General features: G+C 32.6%; 2 protein-coding genes across 2 annotated transcripts in view; one reads left to right on the forward strand and one right to left on the reverse strand.

Moving 5' to 3' along the window:
- The window catches only part of LOC111414383 (fibrillin-like protein dumpy), a 157,924-nt gene extending 134,702 nt beyond the window's left edge, over positions 1–23,222 (reverse strand). Inside the window, 1 exon segment of the mRNA XM_071194412.1 lies at positions 23,084–23,222. Within this exon segment, the coding sequence (XP_071050513.1) occupies positions 23,084–23,093 (10 nt within the window). The 5' untranslated portion in view covers positions 23,094–23,222.
- On the forward strand, positions 4,032–5,554 carry LOC111414399 (tubulin beta chain-like). The gene is made up of 2 exons (XM_023045746.2): positions 4,032–4,151; positions 4,205–5,554. The coding sequence occupies exons 1-2, from the start codon at positions 4,095–4,097 to the stop codon at positions 5,477–5,479; spliced, it is 1,332 nt and encodes a 443-aa protein (XP_022901514.1). The 5' UTR covers positions 4,032–4,094; the 3' UTR covers positions 5,480–5,554.
- Positions 23,223–24,063: the final 841 nt, after the last annotated feature.

Raw genomic sequence — 24,063 nt, forward strand, 5'->3', positions numbered from 1 at the left:
TATTAGATGATTTAGTATTAAAAATCTTTTTTGGTGATTGATAAGTCTTAATAGGATTTCTAACATTTCACACCTGGCAGGTTCCTTATATCTACCTGCAGTATCTCTACCTGTAAATTATGTATTTACGGTCTAGTGAATCTCACAAAAGATTCCCTTAATCATTTCCGCATAATAATGACTTAAAAGCGTATAAAAACCACGTGGGAACACGTGAAGTGAATAGAATGATTCACAAAATAAATATTAAACGATTTATTGTGAAATAATTACGCAAAAATTTTTCTACAAGCATCATTTAATAGATTTTACGTATTATTTTTAATGATTCTTTAGAAAAGAAAGTGAAAAACTCAAATCGTTAAATTGTCTTTCGATTTCGATGGCATCGCGTACTAGCAAAACCGTAAAAGGGTGGCACACTTTCTCTTCTTCCAGTTACAAAATTTTAGCAGCGCAGTATTTAATCGAATCGTTTTCGTGGTGAGTAGTCATCGTCGTCGTTCGAGAGAAATCGTCGTTAAATTTTCGGGTCACGTTCACAACCGCGTCTATTTACATCCTGCCCGTACTTCTTCCCATTTTCTTTAGCTCAGTTGAGGCAATAATGTTATTACCGACTACATTTTGTAATTTGTACCACGTTTGAAGGTGGCTTCAATAAAAAGAAGGAAGTGATGATGATGATGATGACCTTGATTTTAATGTATCAAAAAAATTTTGAAAAAACTCTCATTAGAATCCGTTTGGATTCAATAAAAAGATTGATTAGTCAAAAAGATGTATAGTAAATTTTTTTTATTAATAAATACATATTTATTTAAGGTGTGAAAGTTATCTTTTGTGTTCGTAACTTCTATTTTAAAATTATACTAGGTGAAAGTTTTTTGTTCATTTTGTTAGTGTTTCTTTGTGCTATCTTAATTGCTAATAATGTTAACCCGGTAAGATACGGCCCTAGTTATTTTATCGTTTCTCATTAACGTTTGTAACGATTATTTTAACAACGATTTTCACTTTCAGTATCGTATAACGAAAAATCGAATCGAGTTGAACACGAGCTTTAAATTACAAGACCCTTCGCGCTCACCAGGTAAAGGGGTCGAATTGGTTTCTTTTTTGTGAACTGGCTATCTTTAGCCTTGGCCGGTGTCTTCGGGGTCGTTTTTATACTAAAAATGGAACATTAAAATTCCGCTAGCATCCCAACGGCGAGAGCGTTTAACGACATACGCGTTATGCATTCCCGTGAATCTCTTCACCATTGTTTAAGTAGGAGCAGGTTTTTAAAAATAGCCAGCATCAACTGAAAGGGTATGACTAGAAATTCTCACTATAAAAAAATTATTTAAGACTATAATAAAAGATTGTGTATTTTCTTTCTAATAACAAGCCTAGCTTGTTAACGGCACAAAATGACGGAATGAAAAACTATTAGATTGATTCTAAAGAATTTTGATTTCTCAGAAAAGTTAAATGAACATCCATTTTATGGTTAGATTAAGTTGATTCACGGTTCGTAAATTTAAATACCTGAACTATCTCGTTGAGCTGTATAATATAAAAAAACTGTTTTATTCAAATTTAAAATCGTGTCTGAAAATTATGTGGCCAAGTATTTCACATTTAGGAGTACAACGACCTTTTGAACTAAACAGTTATTAAGCTTGAGAACTTTTGTTTTATAATATGAACAATTTTTACGTAAATTTAAAAATGTGTTGTTTTGTGTTTTACGGTCGGATAAAAAATAAACATTTTATGATATTTTTAGTATAAAACTGGATTGCTAATGTTGTTTTATGGAGGCAATTCTAATATTCTGGATTGAAAATCCAGAAGCTATCAGTTTAGGATATTCAACAACTTTTAATCGTAGTACTCAACATAAGCACACTCTTTAACCTATTTAATTTTTTTTTTCCATTTCAAAGACCTTGTACGGATATTCCTTCCTGCAACTGGTGGCACTGCAGCAAAGTGTTATCGCTGCAGCAAAGTTTATATTATCGAAATATTAGAACATTTTCACGAATTTGTAAAAAGTACATCCAAATTAACAAACCTAATTTTTGCTGGTCATTGAATATTGCAAAAACCATAAAGAAATATGGCTTTAAAACAATTTTCACATACCAGTGGAAGACTTAATATGGTGAATAAGTATATGTATAAGCATTTTAAGTAGTATTAAATAGATTATAATCAAAAACGTCTGAACTTTGCACAAATTTTGACCAACCTCATCCGAATCTATCAAAATGAAAACTTTTACCTACATTAGCTTGAAACATGAATTCACATGCATTCTTGTAAAAATGGTAAGATGTTGAGGTATTAGCAATTAAGATGCGATCCTTTCAAAAACATAACAATAGCAATAATGGTGATAATATGACTTGCCCTAATCATTGTAACATTCCAGTATGCGGTAAATGATTCCAATTTCTAGTAGGGTTTTTCAGAATACAGTTGTTGCGTGCAAAATTCATAATTCTAGTATCCTAAGTTTATATACAGTTAACATAGTGATTAGGGCCATAGTGGGTGATGCCAGTAACTAGGACATAGTTCCAGTATAGAGTCGATGATTTCAGTGTCCATTTGTTGAGTGCAATTTATGATTGGTTCAAAATTCAGAAGTTGGCTACAATTTACATATAGATCAGGCTTTACAAAGTTGATTGCAGTATCTCTAATGATTGTTTTAGTATTCAGAGGTCGGATATAGTTTTCATAGTAATTAGACTTGAAATCTAGTTGTTGTGAATGATTTCACCATACAGTAGACGATTCTGGTATTCCGTAATTGGGTTGGGTTGGGAGTATCTATAGTAATTCGTTTCAGCGTCCATAAGACAGATACATACCTTGTGCTTTGAACCATAAATTAGTGGTTAACTTCAGGATGTCATGGATGATTTCAGTGTTTGTTCTAGTATCTAGATGTTGTTGAGACATGACTAGTGACTTTAGTGAATTTACTCTATCTAAGTTCTGAAGTTCCATAGCGATTAGCGCCAGAATTTGGTGGTTCACTTCAGTATTTAATGGATGATGTAAATATGTAGCATATGATGTGTGTGATTATAGTACCTTAATGATTTCAGCATTCAGAAGTTAGACATGGCTTTCATACTAATTAGACCCAAAATCTAGTAGTTGTATGATTCGTATCAATAGTGATATACACAGCTTCCTTAATAATTAGAACTAGAATATAGAGATTGCTTCCTGCATCTGGTGAATGATTTTACCATTCGGTTGATTCCGGCATCTAACGCATCAATTCAGTATCGTTAGTTATTAGAAACAGAATCTAGTAGTTAATTCAAGAATATAGTGGATGATTCCAGAGTCCAGTAAATGATTCCAACATCCAGTTGTTGGATGCAGTATCCATGCTGATTCGAACTGAAATATAGTGTTAATTCCAGCTTCAGTACCAGATCATTCTGAACCCACTTCTTGGATGTAGTTTTATACAGTGTGATAGGTAATTGATTTGTATTATGGTAGACGATCCCAGCGTTCTCAAGATAATTCTATGGCTATTGAATATTCATTATAATTTATAGTATTTAGCAGCAGTTCATACACTAATCCAGTCAAAATGTAACAATATATGACATTGCTAACCTTGTAGAAATTTCGCATCCAAAAGCTTGTATTTGGTCTATAAATAGATTTCTTTTAAGGACGATAATATGTTGCGATCTGAATTAACAGATAGGCTACAAACGACATTCATTGAGTGTCCAAACTCACAACTACAGACGGTATTGGTGGATACCGTCTGTACTACAGCATTCGTCAAATATCAGCCAAATTCACATGATTATTATTAATACATCAATGTAACGGCGCCTACTAAAAAGTTGATAGCTCCTATATTGAATTCACAACATATAATATATTCGAAAATCTAATGAGTTCTAATGAATCCTATTTTATCTATGTTTTTATAAATGTTATGAAATAAATTTGATTTCTTCAGTTGGCCATTATATATTTCAAAGTTGCCACGGAAACTATACTTGTCAAGGTAGACAAAATAATTTTGAATTTCATCTCTCACTTAACTTTACATTACAATGAGAGAAATTGTGCATGTACAAGCTGGTCAATGCGGAAACAATATTGGAGCTAAAGTAATATTTAAAATTTGAAGATTTTTATCATAATAATTTCTTGTTTGTTTTAGTTTTGGGAAGTAATTGCTGACGAACACGGTATTGATCCTACCGGAACTTATCACGGTGATTCCGATCTCCAATTAGAACGTATCAACGTGTATTTTAATGAAGCAACCGGAGGTAAATACGTGCCACGAGCAATTTTGGTCGACTTGGAACCAGGGACAATGGATGCGGTCCGTTCAGGTCCTTTTGGACAAATCTTCAGACCGGATAACTTTGTTTTTGGACAAAGCGGCGCTGGTAATAACTGGGCGAAAGGACATTACACTGAAGGTGCGGAGTTGGTTGATTCAGTTTTGGATGTAATTCGAAAAGAAGCAGAAGGATGCGATTGCATGCAAGGTTTTCAATTAACACATTCATTGGGAGGTGGCACTGGTTCGGGTTTAGGAACACTATTGATTTCTAAAATACGCGAAGAATACCCAGATAGAATTATGGTCACCTTTTCGGTTGTGCCGTCACCGAAGGTTTCTGATGTGGTTGTGGAACCTTATAATGCAACCTTATCGGTACATCAATTGGTGGAAAATACTGATGAGACTTATTGTATAGATAATGAAGCTTTGTACGATATCTGTTTTCGAACTTTAAAATTAACAACTCCGACCTATGGCGATTTGAATCATTTAGTGTCTGCTACACTTTCAGGAATAACCACGTGCTTACGATTCCCTGGTCAATTAAACTCTGATTTAAGAAAATTAGCTGTTAATATGGTACCGTTTCCACGCCTTCACTTCTTCATTCCAGGATTCGCGCCATTAACATCGAGAGGAAGTCAACAATACCGAGCTTTAACCGTTCCTGAATTAGTTCTTCAAATGTTTGATGCTAAGAATATGATGGCAGCTTGCGATCCTCGGCATGGAAGATATCTAACTGTTGCAGCTATTTTCCGTGGACGTATGTCAACAAAAGAGGTTGATGAACAGATGCTTAATATTCAAAACAAAAACAGCAGTTATTTTGTTGAGTGGATACCCAATAATGTTAAAACGGCTGTGTGTGATATTCCACCAAGAGGATTAAAGATGTCGTCGACGTTTATTGGGAATACCACTTGTATTCAAGAACTGTTTAAGCGTGTATCGGAACAATTTACAGCGATGTTTAGAAGGAAGGCTTTTCTTCATTGGTACACTGGTGAAGGAATGGACGAAATGGAATTTACTGAAGCTGAATCGAATATGAACGATTTGGTATCTGAATATCAACAGTACCAAGATGCAACCGCCGAAGAAGAAGGGGAGATTGACGAAGAAGAAGAAGAAGGGTGATAAGATATTGTTAAGAAATTAAGATTTATCTTGTGCAATTTAGCACGATTTTAGGTGATTATTAGCTTATTTTAAAAATATAAGATTTATTTTATTGTATTAAAATCGTAATTTGAATTTATTTTCGACAGATTTTAATGTGGGAAAAAATCATTAATTGAATTAGATTGACCTGTGTTATTATAAATCAGCCTTCGAATAGGGATCGGTGAAAGTGACCAATCTGGGTAGTACCGTTTTAAAGAACCGGAGATCAATGTCTGAGATAAAATTCATGAGCCGAAACTACCTGTTGGCCCTCTTATGCCCCGGTTTTTTAAACGAATCAGTTACGCGACCTTGCGGCAAATTTTCGGGTACCCTTCAATTAACGGTATTAAAAAAAGTCAGGTATGGTGGTTTAATTCGTGTATTGAACCCTTTTTGAACGAAGCCGAGTTGTAAAATCCAGTTACGTAACGGTTATTCATAACAAGTTTTCAAACTAATAATTTGGAATAAGTATTTTTTTTTTATTGGTTTCAGTTTTTTATTTGCTTTTAAAGAAGATATTATGTGAATTATGTTCTTTTAGATTAAAATCAAATTGTAATAATAATAAGGAACCTTAACGGAACTAAATACCAAAATGAATACCAACAAAATTAACAACGACCAATTGGGGCTTTTGAATCTTTTCATCTCATCCAGATTCTGTTATGTCATTGTACTTGTTAATTAACAAGGATCTAAATAACTAGGGTATGAACTAGAAATATATTGAGAATCTAATTTCTATTCCAAGTATATAAAGAAAAAAAGTTAACAATCAACATTATTATTATTAATAATTAGTGTCATTTCATGTAAAGGAAGTACCCAAAAAAGAGAGTGAAAATAATTGAGATGATACAAAGATAATTAATGAGTTTTGAACTATCAATCTAGAGACAAAAAAATTAATTAAGATTGGTATCTCATAAAATCAAGCTGTTTTGTCACCACCTTGACCTTATTAAACAATACCAACACAAAAAAAACAATAGAGCTTAATGACGAATTAATTGCAAGACTATATTTTACAATTTTAATCACTTTTTCATTTAAACTTGACATAATCACATTGGAATTATAAGAATGTTGGCGAAAACATAAAATTTTTATTTTTGCCCCATCTTCGAGAATTTTCTGTCCAAGATCTTCGCAAATACAACGGTAAATAAAGTCAATAGTGACTTTTTATGTTATGGAAAAGGTGTCCGTCTATGTATTTTTAAGGTGTGAAGGTTAACACGCAGAAGATTATTCTTGTGAACCTGACCATGGGAACTCTTAAGTGTTTAAGTATTATTTGTCTTCGTGATTTTATGACTTTTTCGAATAAACCAATACATTCCAAAATTATACGTGAAGAATGCAAAAAAAAAATTTTTTAATTATGTATTTCTAACCATATTATAAATTACCAAGAAAAAATTGACTTACTTAATATCACCCTAAGGATCAATTACGTTGTTGATAAGTACTTGGAGAGTAGCAAATAAGGTCTATGATTACTGGATGATGAAAAGGTATCGGCGCGTAACGGTCTAGCATTTTAATTATATGTAACCATATGAAAGGACGTTAAAGCTCAGTGGCCACGAGACGCATATAAAACTCCTATTTAAGGAGGCGCTATCCTTCTATATATCGACTCGTAGGCTGTTTTGTATTTCAATTGAACTCAACCATTAATTGCGGAGAGTCATACAGAATGATGTTAATAGTCTCGGCTTCCTCACCAACTTGACTTGATCTCTCATCTACTTGTAGTCGAACTATTAATAGAAGAAATACGAGAATGACAAATAATTTCTTGTACTTTTTTTCTATGGTCTTTGTACAGCTTTTGTATCACACCTCGTAAACACCTCGTATAGTATTTCTTCAGTCATTCTACGCGTTTCGCAACACACAGCGAGGTCATCCGGTCTTAAAGCCGGCTTAAGACATTTTCGTATCTACCCACATATCCGATAGTTCGATCCCGGTTAAACACGATTTTACAACCACTAAAGAGAAACACAATATAAGAGAACCTAAAGAAAAACTGCAATCATAAACAAATTCTAATATTGTAAAACGTCGATATAACGGATTAATACGGGGAAGAGAGGGTCTGATGTAGTCAAAAGTTCGTTGTATGAAATACTGTTTCAATGAATAATTTTAATGCACATAAATTTGAACGTTTCTAAAAGGCTAGTCCAATGAAAAATATACAACTATTTAAGTTTGAATAACAACTAAAACTGCAATAACACTAGCATTAGAACTAACTCTAGACTAACTAGGTTCTAGGTTCTTTAGTTCTAGGTCTAGTATTTGTCTAGTTTTAGTGAAAAATTTACAACAATCTAGCATGAGTTGTCTATACATCGTATAGACAACTCGGGGAATACCCCGAGAAGGGATTCTAGAAGTTGGATTCTATCTATAAACTGTAACATTTATATTTAAATATACTGGAGTGCGGGAAGTTAGCCCCCCATTTTTCGATTTTTAAATTTTTCTAGATTGTTCTAGAGTTGTTCTACATTGTTCCAAAGTGGCAAATAGAAAAAATAAAAACTCGGCGAGAAAAACAGAAAAAACAGGTTTTTTTACTAACCCCCATTTTTGGAAATATCAGATTTTCTTAGTTGTTCTGGGTTGTTTTAGTTATTGTTCTAGAAAATCAAAATTATGGGATACATCATTACGAAGTTATAACTAAAAATAGGATTTCTGCCAAAATGTCTAGCTGATTGCTGTGACCAGTTTTTTTATTTATACCATTATTTTATACCTAAATGTAAGTACGGACATTATTACAGCTTCCAGTTTCTAAGTTAAATCACTAAGATGAAGATTAGAAACTACTACTGACGACATCGAGAAATTCGCACAATTCAAAAGCAGGAAACTGGCAATGACACTAAGTACACAGTGCGTCAGCAGGTATATAGGTGCAGAACGAAGATTCATGGGAATAAGTTACCTTCTTCTTCTTGGACGATGACGCCGGAAGGTTATTTGTAACTGGAAATTTTAGTGGGCTACAATTAGCTTATAAAGATCAATTCAATTACAAGATAAAATAAAAATAAAAAGAAAAATTATTCACGCAACTAAAGCGAAATTCGCCGGGAATGTATTAATATGTAAAACTAACACGTATCGCGGAACGTGTTAATCCGAAATGCAAAGTTCGTTGTTGTTGGGTTGGTTGCCTTGTCGTGGTAGCAAACGTGGTATGGGAACGGGAATACCACCACAACGAGTAATAAACTAAAATAAGAAATTACCTCATGGAACCTGATTACCACAAATTACTTCGATATCGTTGGTTTTATTGGTTACGATCATTTAGACAATGAAAAATCCTTTCAGATGATACCAAAAACAAGTTTTTTTTTGTGCCCTTTCAAATATAATTATTTAATCAACAATCTTGTTTTCGCACTAGCAATATAGGATAATTAATGACCGTTTTAACCGGTGAAGAACCGTACCTATACACAAAAGGGCCTTGCAGGCAGACGCAGCGGGCACGCGGAAGTCACTTCATCGACCGCAATCAGCGGCATAGTCGAAGAACCTAATGAAGACGTAATAACTAGATTCCCTATAAGCGCCGAACGGGTCTCGGCTTCCACCTCGTTTTTTTCCTTTCTACTTCTTCTTTTCCAACTTCAACTTGGTGCGAGCAGAGACCACGGTGTCTCTAATCCTGAGAAATGACAGAACCGGTAGCGACTGAACCGCAACAGACAACCACATTAAGATACAAAATGACAGTCAAACACGCACAATCGACTCCGGTGTACCTACAGGAAATGGAAAACCACAATTGGCCTTTGACAATTGAACACATAGTTTTTAACAGAAAGGGAATTTCGAAGACCTGGAATAAATGAGGCAGTTTCTAGGTCGGTTACCTTGATTCTATTTACTCCAATATGCAAAAAGCTTGGTACTACCAAAGTAGGAGGAGTGAAGTGTAATTTCGACTTCCAGGATGTGCACGCTATTTTATCTGTCGAATCGATAGTAGTTAAAGCAAATGAGCCTGGTCGAGATTCTTGATTAAATTAAAATTGCGAATATCACATATCGCGGTTATTTTTAAACTTAGCCCAAGTAAATGGAATTGGATATTTTAAACCCAGTTATGTTATTACACAGTTGGTTATAGCATTGTAACAATAATTATCGACAATTGCATTTGAAGGTAAATTATGGTCAACAGGCCACCAACTGTTCAATTCTCTCTAATCTTTGTCAGTGTACCGCGAATATTGCATAACAGTACCGGTAATAATTCAAATAGCTTCTAAACCAACACACACAATTCCCAAATAGCTTTCTTTCCATATCTTCCTCAACAATACTAAATGTTGGTCGTCGTATTCGAATATACATTTAAACCGCGACTCAGTCATCAAAGAATATGTACAGTTAACTTCCTGTTTTCGTCACGTATGATTAGAATTGGAAGTTAGATGGGAAGTTAGTTTCTCGATTATCTTTCGTATGCGGACTATTAGGTAGTAAATTGACCGAATAATAAGATATGAATTACTTATATAACAAAATGTCAAAGTTAAAAGAAACAATATGAGGTAAAACAAAATTTAATCACTCATAATCGTGATTATACGTTTTCTTCCAATAATAAATTATTATGAGCATTAGTTGTAGACTGTCCGTGAAAAAAGAAGGGATTGAACTGTAAACTTATAGAAGAACAGGGTATATTCCACTTTTTCAAATCATTCAGGGAAATTTGTTGAGATAAATAATGTTTATACTCGAGTACAAATATCATAAAAGCTTACTTACGTATAAAGTATATTCCATTAAATACCCTAAAAAGGCAGCGAAAGGTGTTAGTGCCATCGTAATTAAGGAGTCCTATTATTGTTAGATAAGGCAAGAAGATCAGTATCAGGAGTAACCAAGGAGTCATTTACACTATTACTAAAAATGTATTGATAACATTAGGATCTGACAAATAAGAAGGCAACGAAATAGCAGAAGATTTCAACACGTTAAACCTTGTCAGGTTTTTCGACAAACACTTAGTTAGAGTCACCAACGATTAAATTTTTTTCAAAAATGACTTTTTTTCCCAGTGAATAGCACCCGTGACGTAATTTCGTAGAGTCTTATAATATTGAAATCTCCGCTGACTCCTAATCCTTTTATACTTACCAAATGCTTCATTCCTTAAGCAATTCAGTCTGTCATCAATTGTATTAAGATCAAGGACAGCCTCCCAATTCATCATTTCATCAATTGCAGATCGCCATTAAAGGCACGAACGTCAATAGCTCGAAAATCACGAAAACTAATAACTCTAGCCTTAGACTTAGCACTCATTGATATCGCTAACTCACAAAAAACTAACAAGTGATTCGAGAACCCAACATCGACAGTGTCACAAACACATAAAACGGCAGTAATTTCAAAATTTGGCTATTAATATGGTCATCTCTCAACAATTGATTGGTAATATAAGGTTTACACCACCAAATACACTAGATGGATCAAAACTCAATATACGAAAAAAAATTAACGATTAATTTGGCAGGAAATTAATTTTAATAAATTAAATCATAAATTGCTAATAAATACAAACAATTAATTTTATTTCCAGTATTATTTTTAATTTTGTTCTGAAATCGTAGATATACAACATCATTTTTCGCGAAGATTCCTGTTGGAATGACGCAAAAAAGTAGCCAATCTACACGTTGAATCATTCTGTTGGCTTCGTCTCGCTGAATGCAACCGTGAAGGCCATAGGAACCAGTTAAAAGAGCTAAATTTTCCCCGATATCTCGATAATACGCGCCGCACCGCGTCTGTCCGTTTAATTCGATCGCTGATTTCTCCTCCTGCTGGCCGCATGGCCTTGTCTTTTACTAAGACCGAGAGCTCTGAAATGTTAAAGGCCACAATTGCCCACACACGAACGATCGCCACAGCCGTTTAACCGAACCTTAATAAGCCATTCGGACAACGTTGTCTTTTGCTTCGTCCATTGCGACACTTTTATTATGTCACCATCTACCGTGTGACGTTCTAAGTAATACGTGGGATTGAGACTTCTGCTTTTTTTAGTTTGCTGGATGTTTCTTTAAACGACAATTCAAGGTAATTTTGTAGTAAATTTATTAAATCGGTGGTGATGAACTTTACATTATTATTTTTCAATTAACTAACCTATTACATTATAACAGGTAGATGAAAATAATCTTCCATAAAAGTTGTGTGGGCCACAACGACCTCCAATAAACGACAACCAGTCATTCTAAATGCCACTGGAACCCATAAAGAAGGCGGAATATCATTATTCCTCCGTGTAACCATCAACAATAGCGAATACATTATGAACGCGTTAATTTTTGCCAACAATGATAATACAAAGACCGGTTGACAGCCGTGTATCCATTAGTGCCATAATATACAAAAGCCTAAATTAAAATCGTCTTGATTGATACATCAGCTACCACAAAAAAAAATCAAAAAAAAACTGTTTACATTACCCCGAGATACAATCTAAAAATATTTCATTATTGGACAAGATAAAAAAAGGAGTTTGAGAAGCTGTTGAAACCGAAAGTTTAATTCTTTTTTGGGTATCAGTATCGACCGCAATATGATAAAAAAAGAACGAAATGTACCTTAAACGGTTCGACTCTTCGAAATAAGAAGGCAGTATACCATAGTGGTTTCGAAAATGACTAAAAAAACTCGGTTTGACGATCAGCATTACACGAGATGATTCGGCGGTTATAAAGTAATATTATACGGGTCCAATGAGGTGGTCCAGTAGCACTGACTAATTTGCATCTTTAAGCACCCGTATCCCGCCTTAATGTCCGTGTATTAGCACCTACCGAAAACCAATAAGACCGGATAACTGCCCAATCATCTTGGGCCAATTTTAAATCGCTTACTTTGGACCATACCGGTATCAAGTTTTTTACGATGCAATTCCAAATCACTAAGGAAATCATTATACAAATTGGATTCGTTTTTGAAGAACAAAAAAAAACATTTCACATAAAAAGATTTAATTGCTTTTTATTTCAGAGTTAGTTCTAATAAAAATCGTAAAATTTCAAGTCAAATTTAGTCAATGCCACATCTTAGTTTTGACAACAAACGGATGTATAAGAATATGTCATGAAGCATGAAACTTTAAAATATTTTAAGGTCCTTAAGCATCCTTTAATTTGAATCAGACCAGGAAAGAAAGAAAGTGAGCAAGATAATTTTTCATCAAAAGTAGAGTATATGAATAGCATGAAAACGTAAAATATTGGCCAACCAGAAAAGTGAGAATTTCTGAATATAGATGAAATGCACAGGACAAAATGTTGCAACTTGATAAGTCATCGAGAACTCCAGTACTACAACAAGACCGTGTTTTCAGTTCCCATATTCATTCATTATCTTTTGGCCTCGCTTTTTTATAGTCTGCAAGATCAATTTGGTTTTATTACCAAATTCAACTGAATACTTACGATACTTCATCACTCTCACTGGAAGTGTTGACTGACTTATTTAATAAAAATATTTTAATTTTCTTACGCCTTGACAAAATCACAAAGTAACATACTGAAACAAAACGAGAACTATTTATTCTTGGATTGTTGTTGTATGAATATTCCATGTGGAATGTTTAAAAGATTTATGTACTCCTGATTATGGACAGATTATCCTTAGTTCTGGAAGATACCAACCTAGATCTGCCTCATGGGCTCCATCTTTGAGTGCTTAATACAATTCCATAAGAATATTGTCTATAACGAATGTTTATAGAAATTTCTAATGGGTGCCTTCTAAAAGCTGCAAATAAAAATCTTAAGAATTGTGAATTGAAACAGATTTTTAATCTTTGAGAGCTAATCTGGAAAACTTTTTAACGTTTTTATTCTACTACAATATGTCAATGAGGCTCCTTAATAATAACCATGAATCCCTCAATATCACGCCCAAATGAAACATCAATAGATCAGTTTTTAGACCAAGATTAAATTAATCTGAACAGAAGTGATGAAGAGTGAAGTACTGTGACAATATGTTGAGTTCCAACGAAACCAAACCCAACCCAAAATGTAACGCAGGTAAAACTATTTTAGGAGCTATTAAAAAAATAATCCTGCAGAAATACATAACAAAGATCTTGAATTGTGATCAACACCACGGATACCTGTTCTAAAACTATTGTTGCATTAATGGAAAACTACAGAATTTTATACGTGTTGACATAAAACAGACCGCAGTTTTAGAGCAGTGGTGAAGAATATTCAGCTTTTCAGAGAACTGAACGATGGCAAAACAAAACATAAAAAATCATGGGCAAAATTTATTTATTCAATGTTGAGTTATTTCAAGATTTAACAAATAACGATATCAATAAAGTTACAAGACCGCACAATACGATAATGAAAATTAAATTTTCCTAAAAGAGAACTACTGCAATATTTATAATATTAGTTTAGAGATAAATTCCGAGACTTCAGAGTAGAGAAAATCAGTGACGTAAAACGTGCAAATTGCGGACAAAATCCCTCCGTTAGCTACAAAAGAAGTGACGTTTCAAACATTACATTCCATCTGCATGAAAATTACACACTATCAAAAAATGTAGAAAAAATTATAGAGTAAAACGAAGTGCACATGATTGATAAAAACTTCTTTAATCGCATAAATTAACATAAATTTTGTACCAAGCATAACGGCCTAAGTCAGTAACATTCAGATTTAAGCCGAAAAGCAAAATTACGGCCATCTATAGGAAATTTATACACGGTTATACTAGTTTAAATTTGGAAATCATCTGCATATAGGTTATTGTGATCAGTTATCACTATAAAGATACTTTGGATAAAAATGAAGAACATCAGCACGCCTAAAATACTGCCCTGAGCATCTCAGAAAGATGTTTGTGAGCGGATGAGATGCTGAATCAGTTTGCATATTCAAGAAGCGATAGATGTCGATTATCACAATTGTTCCTTATGTTGCCAATAATCTTGATTTATGAGGTTGTAGTACTAAAACCAGTGTGGACGCCAGATTGCGTGTCGTTGATTATACGATTAACCTCAAGATAATTAAAGAAACTTGCTTTAATTTAATCTGTATTGTACAATGAAAACTCTAAGATGAGATACCCCAACAGCTTGACTTAAATTATAATTTTTTATGTTCACCCAGAAAAATCTGTGTACTGATATTTCAGTTTCTCCATTCGAGATTTTTTGTTTGGTTTCAATATTGTCTTTTCGGAACGTTATCTTTTTATTTTTTCAATTTTATGTTGTATTATATTATTTAATTTTGTAATACATTTTTTGGATAAATTAGTACTACTACGCAATAAAAAATGAATTAATAATGAAATTTCAAACTACAATTGAAATTCGATTTGGTTTTGAGAGGCAAAATAATATTTCTATTTCACGAAATAAAAAAAAAATAATTAATTGCTTCTCTATTTTCACATCTAACAGACTTAGTGTCATTATAAACATGGTTTTACAGTTAGAAATAACTGGTTTCTACTTGAGAATATGAAATAACTATTATTACGTGTTGCAGTGATTCTAATTTTAGTTTTGAACCGGGAAAAACTAGCAATTATAAAAAAATGAGCACCTAATTTGAAGGTCATTTCTATTGCAATTGACAACCGTAACTAATAAATCTTTGCTTATCAAGGCTAGATAATAAATAACACAACAGTAATAGAGTATGGGGTTCTAATAAAAGCAAGTTTATTATGTTTCGTCCTTAGAAGAACTTTAAGGTTTTCTAAATTAAGATGTTTAGTAATTTGGTTTTTTTCGCCAATTAAATAATAAATTTTCATTTGAACCATCAAACTTTCTATTTTTTAATTAACATTTACTCGTCACCATAACCTCTCTTATTTAAAGGAGTGTATCCGTTTTTATTAATATTGCGCAAAATGCCAACTGCAACGACACCCACTCTGCGTTTTTAAAGCAACTTTCTAACGTACCAATCAAGGATTTCACAAAAAAAAACAACCCACAACCAATTCTAGCTTTGCATAAAATGTCTTCTTGTTTATTTCAAAATTAAAAATGTTAAATTTAATATATAGATTATTTCAATATGTTGTGTAACATCTTATTTGTCTCAAAATCCCAAAAATGTATTTATTTTGTACCATTCATTAAGACGTTTTAATTTTCTTATTGTTTATCGAATTTTAATCAGTTTATTGTGCGAATTTTAAGAGCATATGCACCGAGTTGTTTCTCAAGGAGTAATCACCCACTCGTATAAGGTGAAAGTGCGTGACGTCAGTGGCCGGTAACGACCGCTAGGTCCCACTTCTTCGTCCCCGATGTGTTACAATCGGTTGTGGACCATAAATATTCAAGACTTGTTGCATTCCGTGAACGCTGTTATATGAGAGTCTATATGAAAAGAGAACCATTGTTCAGTGTTTTACACCTTGAAATGGTAACGCCAAAACAACACATGAATATTCACTCTTGATAACAATAAGTTCAATAAATCTCTGCACCGTTTCTTATAATTATCAGTTATTATATTTTGATGTCGAAATTTGATACGATTGGAATTTTAAGGTACCAAATTTCCGATTAAAAAAGATATGATCAAAAGATTTACATTGTGCATTATAAATTTATTCCACCATACATTATTTCTTGTTGTGACATCTCAAAAAACGAACTTATGCGGCAATAACAATACGTTAAAATTGTTCCTTTTTTTGGATCAGATTCACAATGGCCCTCTTTTTCCCACCCTGACGTTTTCGGCATTCCTTTGATTCTTTGTTAGTTCTCGGTGGGTGGGTTCTGGAATCTACCCACAAATTACTCCACAACGGCAAAACACCGACGATTATAATAAATACGTGTTAGTGTCAGTCTGTTCATCATCTTTTTATTGCGAACGAATCCTCTCGGTCTGTAATCTTGGCATATTTTTAGAATGATTTTATTGCCTTAGGTTATACGTGGTCATTTCAGACCTTTTTAAGACTGTATTAGTTAGCAAAAATTTTATGATGATTAAAATCTAAACGACTTTGAAAAATCTATCATTCCATAGGCTTAATAATTGTTGATTTCTAACGGAATCATCGATAAAAAAACAATCAAATGAAAATCCCGTTTTCCTTATAGATCTATAATTTATCATAATGATCGATTGTGCGTGTATCTGTTTGGCCGCGGCATTTTGCTTGATTTAAGGGCCACGAAGAAATTATCGCGGAAACACGACGTCCGCAACTTATAATCTGACTGCACCCAACAAGATATATGACAATTAAAATTAACGTTCCTAGACTGATAAACCACGCGCCTTTGCGCCGATCCCAGAAAGAGAGCTATTTAGAGCGAACTGTAAAACGTTATATAAGTGTCTGAGACGAAGATTAACGATGAAGAATCTGTTCCGTAATAAGACGGAAATTACCACTCAAGAAAACCTATTAAATGTTTAAAAAATTCAAGTTCAATTAAAGTTCAACAATTTATTTAAAATGTTGGAGTAAAGTTAAACTATTATAATACTAATATGAAGTGTAAGAAGACGAAACTTACCTACATAGTTACAACACAATATACAATTTTATACTAATTTTACGAAATGACCATCAGTGCTATGCACCGAAGGTAGCAACTTATACAATTAGCGCAATTACAAAGCGTGATTCATTATGGCACGGTGTCTGTGGTACTTTTACGTAATCTATAGTTAGAGGAGTTCTATTGCGAACATCGAACGATTAATAATAACTTTTTTTAACACAAAAAAATCGTGTAACACTTCACATTGAAATGTAATTAAGAGTACAATCTATTTATAATTTTAACATTGTTTTTTTATTTGAGATGTTACAATTATTTTTATCTAATAAATTGCGGTTACCCGCTAATTCTAACGTTGAAATCGATGAGAAAAAGTTTTTTTTTATATTTTTTAAGTATTTCTATTTTTATTATATACCGAGTAAAGCAAAAAAAAGAATGGAAGTTAAATAACGGCTCCGATCGCAATTAGATTGCACACGTAGATAGATTCACGTCCCGAGAAAGGTCGTCGTCGCTATTAACGTATTATTTGCGTACAAAAAAATTGTTCCCTCTTTAGTCTTTGGACCCAGAGTAATTACCATATGTTTACCGGCGTTGTATGTATTCACTTGAAACGGTTTTGCTGATGCAGCTATTATATGGCCGTTACCTCTAAGCTTATCTTAATAATTGTTATTGATGATTCAACTTTGATATTTTGTGTGAAAAAAATACTTTTTTATTTTTATATTAAGGATGTGTTCTCAAAGACTTTGTTATTTGTGAGTTTTATTTGACATAAAGGGCTTGTATTAATGGGCTATCAAACAAAGTTGATGTGAAGGGAATTAAATAATTTTGTTTAATTACAAAATTGTTGTTTTTGTATTTCTATTTATAAAATGTTGTATGTATTTCTAAATTGTGTTGCGAACATTTACATAAAGTATTGTTATTCCCAATTTTGCACAGTCAGAGAAAAGAAACATTACTTGTTGTATTTGAAATGGTAAATTGCGAAACAAACGACTTCAACCTCGTGTAAATAAATTAAATATGTAAATTTCGTTCAGATAATTTTATTAAACTAGTTTTGGGTCAGTGTTTGCATAACGATGTTGTGATAACGTTCAATCAACATTGAATTTCTCATATTGGCTATAAACTGTAACCTCATAAAAGCTAAATTTGAGATAATTGTATTTGGTTGAAAATGAGTAAAGATTTTGTTACAACACTGTTGAAATAAAGAATTGAAAAAAACGTTGTTTATAGCTTATACATAAAAAATACCGAAACTAAATGTTTTAATTGTTGTCGAAATTGTTATAATTGAAGAGTTAGTACAAGTTTAGGATTTATGGAACAATAAATTAATGATTAAAACAAGTGCGAATAAAATTCTTGCGGTTAGTTTCAGTTATTCGTAACTTTGTTAAATATTCACAATGAAATAATTGACATTGAAACGAAACAGTTGGGCAGGAGTCGTGAAGGATTGTCTTAGAATCCGTCTATCGTAGTTATTCTTAGAAACGACGAAGATGATCAACAATCTCAGTGGTGCATCAGGCGTACGGGTGGTCTATCGAAAAGGTAATCAGAGAATAACTGGGATTTCAACCCATCAAACTGCACTCGACGCATGTACTAATTAATACGAAACCCTCCGCGGGGTTTCATCAGAACATCTTACTCGCTTCACCAAGTTCTTAATATGCAAAATTCTCGAATTCTTGCTTCTTGGAATTGAGACGCATCTAAAAAAGATCACTGCATTGCCAAAATAGGGAATTCTAAGACAGATCATCTAGGATGGGTTATGGCATTTTCCTGTCCCCATGGATTAACATCGAAGGTTATGTTAATGATTATGTAGACACGACATTATAAATACTATTGTGGATTTCATGCACTTTGGAAACATTAAATTTATAAAGAGATGAGCCTTAGAGAAAAACTTACTGAAATTAAAATTATTTTAGTGTGGTGAAGTTTTGGTGAATGTAGCAGTTTTCAGTTTTTTCATGCTAAATGATGAAACTGATAAGAACGAAGATTATTGGTTTGAAACGAATTTAATATGCAGGTACGGGTATCCAGCTAATGGTCCGCCGTCGTTTGAGGAAACCATTGTTAACAAAAGGAATGATATTAGAACCGATTACCACCACAGGAAACATGTTGTTTAATTTATTTGTTAAATGCGATTTAATTAGGTTGATGTTAATGACATTGATATTTAAAAAAACTTTGATTTATATTTATTATTATTAAGAAATAATCCATAATGATTAGCAATCAACACTAGAACATTAGCTCATCTTACAGAATGGCCACATAACTATAATAAACTATAATGTTAGCTTTGAATTATCACTGCCCGACAATTCCACATAATTTTTGTTAGCTGTCGAATAATTACCGAAAAAAATGTATGGCAGGGTTTAACCAACACATGAACTTTAATCTAATTTCGAATTGTAATTTGACCTTTTTAATGAACATTTCAAATATTGAAACAGAACTTATAATTTTCTGTAATAACGGTAGATTTTGGGATTGTTACGGAATATGAACAGAAGTCTGTCAACCGGGCAAATAAGAGTGTCGTGACGAGTCATGATTGTCTTAATTGGGGGATGCAGACCGTAAACTTTTACGAGCGATACGTTTTAGTGAACACTCCCTGGAAACCAAAGTTATGGTTATGAATTAACTAAAGTTACAATTTCTCATCTTGCAATACAGCAAACAATTTCACGATTTTTCATATCCTAGTAACCAATGATAAATCGAACCACCACCTACATGAGAATATAAGTTGCTTTTTGAGGAAGGCAGAAAAATATACGGATGGAAAATTTTAAGAAAAAAATTAGATAGTCAGGTAACTATTAAATGAATTGCCGATAGGAAATGAACAAATTTTCTCCGTTAAAGAGTTTACAGATTGTCGTACAAATGAGAAAAGTATTATGTAGGCTAAACCGGAGGGAACTTCCAATATCGAGTAAAAGAACACGAAACGGATATCAGACTGGAAATAACGAGTAGTAGTTGTCGTAAATGATTGCTGTGTTGCCCTACTCTACATCAAATGCAGTTAGCAAATAAAAATTAGTTCATTATTTAGTTGATAGTAACCTAAGAATATATTGCTAGTTATACAAAGAATTTATCACTATAAATCATCATTGTAATTGAGAAAATTAAATAAAATATTTGTGATATAAAAGAATGTCTAAAGTTATTAGACTATTAGTGCTATATAAAAATGCAAAAAAAAGATTGTAAGTCACTATAGTTAATTCATGTTAAAAAAATATCATACATCATGGAAAATTGCACATGTAATTCCTTATAAAATCTGAGATTGGAAATCTATGTCCCTACTTTCTATTGTGTTATGTTCTACTACTGTCAAATATCTTGGAAATATTCATCAATTTAGGTATTGCTTAGTACAAAATTACTGCTTATTTAAGATATTAAGTGATGTTCTAATACCTGTGTCAAATAACATACATTCTGTGACACAACATTATTCAATTTTTCTGCCAGTGCAAGACCAGATCGCCAAAAATCTTAATTTATGTTATTTCATAATAATTACTTAAATAATTAGTTGACAAGAACTCTTTATTAGTGTACTCTTACTATTATTCCTACTCTCGATAATATTTCAAAATTATAAAAATAGGAATACAAAAGGTTAGCTAAGGTTAAGTAAAGAAAATTTTTAACTACCTTTATAAAAGAAAAATGTGTTAGAATAAACGCTGGTTGCTAACAATTAAAATTAATAAAACAATGACGATTGTTTTGAAAGGAAATAATTTTTTTTTAAACGTTTAATTATCTTATATAGATCTTTAAATCTTGAACATAATTGTAACTTTATTTCTTAAAGTTTCCCCAAGGCCTAGTTTAGTTCAAATAATCGGCATGAAGAAAATATAATTGTTAGATGCACGATGGAGATTGAAATTTGTTATAAATTTGAAACATAAGTGATTATTTATAAAGACATATTAGTAAAGTCGATGATCGTTCACAAGTTTAGCAGAAGAACAAATCTAACCTCTAAAAGTATTATAGGAATACAAAATTACTTATTGTTATTAGTTAATTAGTAGAATAATTCACTTTCTAAGAGTTCTATAGAATCTTTGTATAAAAATCTTTCTAAAATAAAGTCGAAAATTTATTTAGAAAGTGAAGTTTGTTCTTCAGAAAGCATGAATTTACTATTTTCAATAGTAGAGTAGATTACTAATTTGAATACTTTATTTCGGTAGATGGGAGCTTTTGAGAACCCCACTATTTTTGTAATTCTTTTTTGAGCGTTTATAAAAATCAGAAATAGATTGTAGTCTCTAAAACTGAAAAAATGTTATGTCTCTATGTTTACACCAAAGTTCTTTTGCGATAGATGTTCTAGAAATTTCGAGACTTTATATATATTTTTATAGAAATAATCTGATTCTTCAGCAATGTATTTTCTTTGACGTGCTCTTTGGTGCATTTCATATATAGATTAGTGGATGGAGCATGGCAAATAGAACAAGACAATGTACTCAATAAATTTTCGCATTGCTTCCCATTCAACGACATCTACATTAGATTTTGGTATTGACTAACACTTATACAGCGTTATTTATAATTATTTATTAGATATTTTTATCTCTAAAAACTGTTTTGAATTAATTTTTCTGTTCTTTCGAGGAATGTTTTATGTTTTGCTGCTTTTGCAGCGAACTCTTGATAAAATAATTGTAAGAAAAGTCAAGCTTTTAATCTTCAGGCTAAATTAAAGGCACCCGGCGACTAGTTTTGTGTAGAAAGAAACCTTATATCGGTAATAATTGAAATAGTTGACGATAAAATTTGCAATAAGATTTACAAAAATAGTGACTAAAATACCGTAAAAAACTTTCAACAATTTAACACACTCTATGGCACGAAAGTGTCGCAATGCTTTTAATAACAAAGGAGGAATTCATGCATTTTTTTCAATTAAACTTTCATTTACCAACCTTTTTAAATATAAAAAATTTTGGAAAATAATTATTTCGGAGTATTAATCATAAATTGATTTTAATTTTTGTTGCTATCAAACTTTGAAGAAGACTCATAAACTACTAAAACACTTCCTCATTTTCAAAAAAAATATTTTTATTGTAAATTTTAATCAAGTATTCAAAAAGCCCATAAAAAAATCTCGTAATTTAACGCCCTTAACGTTGACCATATCATTCTGTTTTCTTTGACCGGACCGCAATCGTTCAATTTTCCGGTCGATGTTCCGGATGATGTTTTAAATTGAAAAGAAGCTTCACGTGCGACCGCGAAAAGCGCGCAATTTCAACGGTTAGCTTTTGCATTTCGCAAGAGGTCACGAAAGAAGAAGACGAAGAAGTAGCGACAGCATCGCGGCGTTTTCGTTTTTCTGTATTGGCGAGTTGCGCTCGGTCGCAAAACCGGATCAGACTTAGAAAACAGTCTTAGTAAGAACAAATACAATTTTGTTAGTAAGTAGTTATTAAAGGATTGTGTGTGTGCGGGGATTGAGAATAAACTTTTCATGGAAAAAGTTAAAAATGACGCACTGTTAAAAGCACTTTACTTTTTTAAAGTTTTGCTTTGGTCCGAGCAGTCAGTCTCTTGCGGTACTGGCACTTTCAATGTATTTAGGTCAGATTTCTCTCCGGCAACACTCGTTCGCCCGCCACGAAATGTATTTATCTTTTATGTAACCAATTTCTCTTATATCGCGAGTTCTTCTTTTACTATTGTTGTATCGGTTACCAGCTTCACCCAGAATTGGAATCACTCAACACTATGTTTAAAAGTTTTAAGAAACACAACGTTTTTAAAATCACAACGTTTTAACGTACAGGTGAAAGGATTAAATGTTGATATACATGGTGAAAGGAACTTGGATTTTTGATTTCGTTAGTATTTCAGCGTTGAATTTCATTTTTGATTTAGAACTTACCAGTCGCCATGGCCAGATGTCGCCAGGGCAGATCTCGCCCTATGACTCCACTTTGATGATGAACTTTTTCTATTTTAATACTAAGTGTTACTAAAATTGCGCACTTGCTACTCACTCAATGTCTTGTGTCAGACTGACTTCTCTTAAGGTTCTAGCGTTGTCTTGCTATCCAACCGACCGTGAGGCAAGCGTCGCTATTGGCCAAGATGCCGGTGTGTGAGAGCAGGAGTCACTCACTTTACCGTCGTGGTAGCAGTGGTGGACTCTAGGTACTATTAAGCTTGCGACGCTAGGTCCTAGATATTCTGCAACCCGCTTTAATAGATCAAAGCGTAAAAGGCGTTGGATAAAAACTGTTAAAAAAACGCCGATTTCTACTTAATGAACCATCTTCAACCTCACAGAGTGTTATCAAAATGATACACATTATTATTTAATGTGAGTTATTACATTTTTAAAGCAAACCCAAAATATGATTACAAAATATTTTTAATTTTATCGATATTTTTAATAATACCTTAATAACTGTAAGTGTTCGTGATCTGAATAAATAATACACCACAAATAAATTGTGCGAAAGCGAATATAAAAAAATTATTTTTAAAACTTGTCTAACCGTAAAAATCGTTTGCGGTATAGTTGATAGCTAATAGTTGGTTGACGCAATGTTTATTTTTAACACCATGATGATGATACTTTTCGATTCCACTTAGGTATAAATTATTTGTTGCTTTTTTACATTTCATTAACGTTAGAATCAAAACATTTAAGAGTATCCGTTTCCTTTTTAGGAATATTGTTTTTGTTTCTCATCCACTTTTATTTTATATTTACTTTTCATTAGATGATGTTGAAATAAAAATCTATAAAGATTATATTTAATCTTGACTCAAACACCATATATGGGTTGTGTTTTATTATCCGAAACTAATGAATTACGGAGGAAAAGGGCTCTATTCCCATGACACAATTAATTATTG

Source organism: Onthophagus taurus, chromosome 2, assembly GCF_036711975.1.
Source record: "Onthophagus taurus isolate NC chromosome 2, IU_Otau_3.0, whole genome shotgun sequence".
NCBI lineage: Eukaryota > Metazoa > Arthropoda > Insecta > Coleoptera > Scarabaeidae > Onthophagus > Onthophagus taurus.

Excerpts from the sequence above, each read along its gene's own strand:
- LOC111414399 (XM_023045746.2), top strand. The coding sequence starts at position 4,095 with ATGAGAGAAATTGTGCATGTACAAGCTGGTCAATGCGGAAACAATATT. Across the intron at positions 4,152-4,204 it reads GAAACAATATTGGAGCTAAA|TTTTGGGAAGTAATTGCTGA; the intron begins GTAATATTTAAA and ends TGTTTGTTTTAG.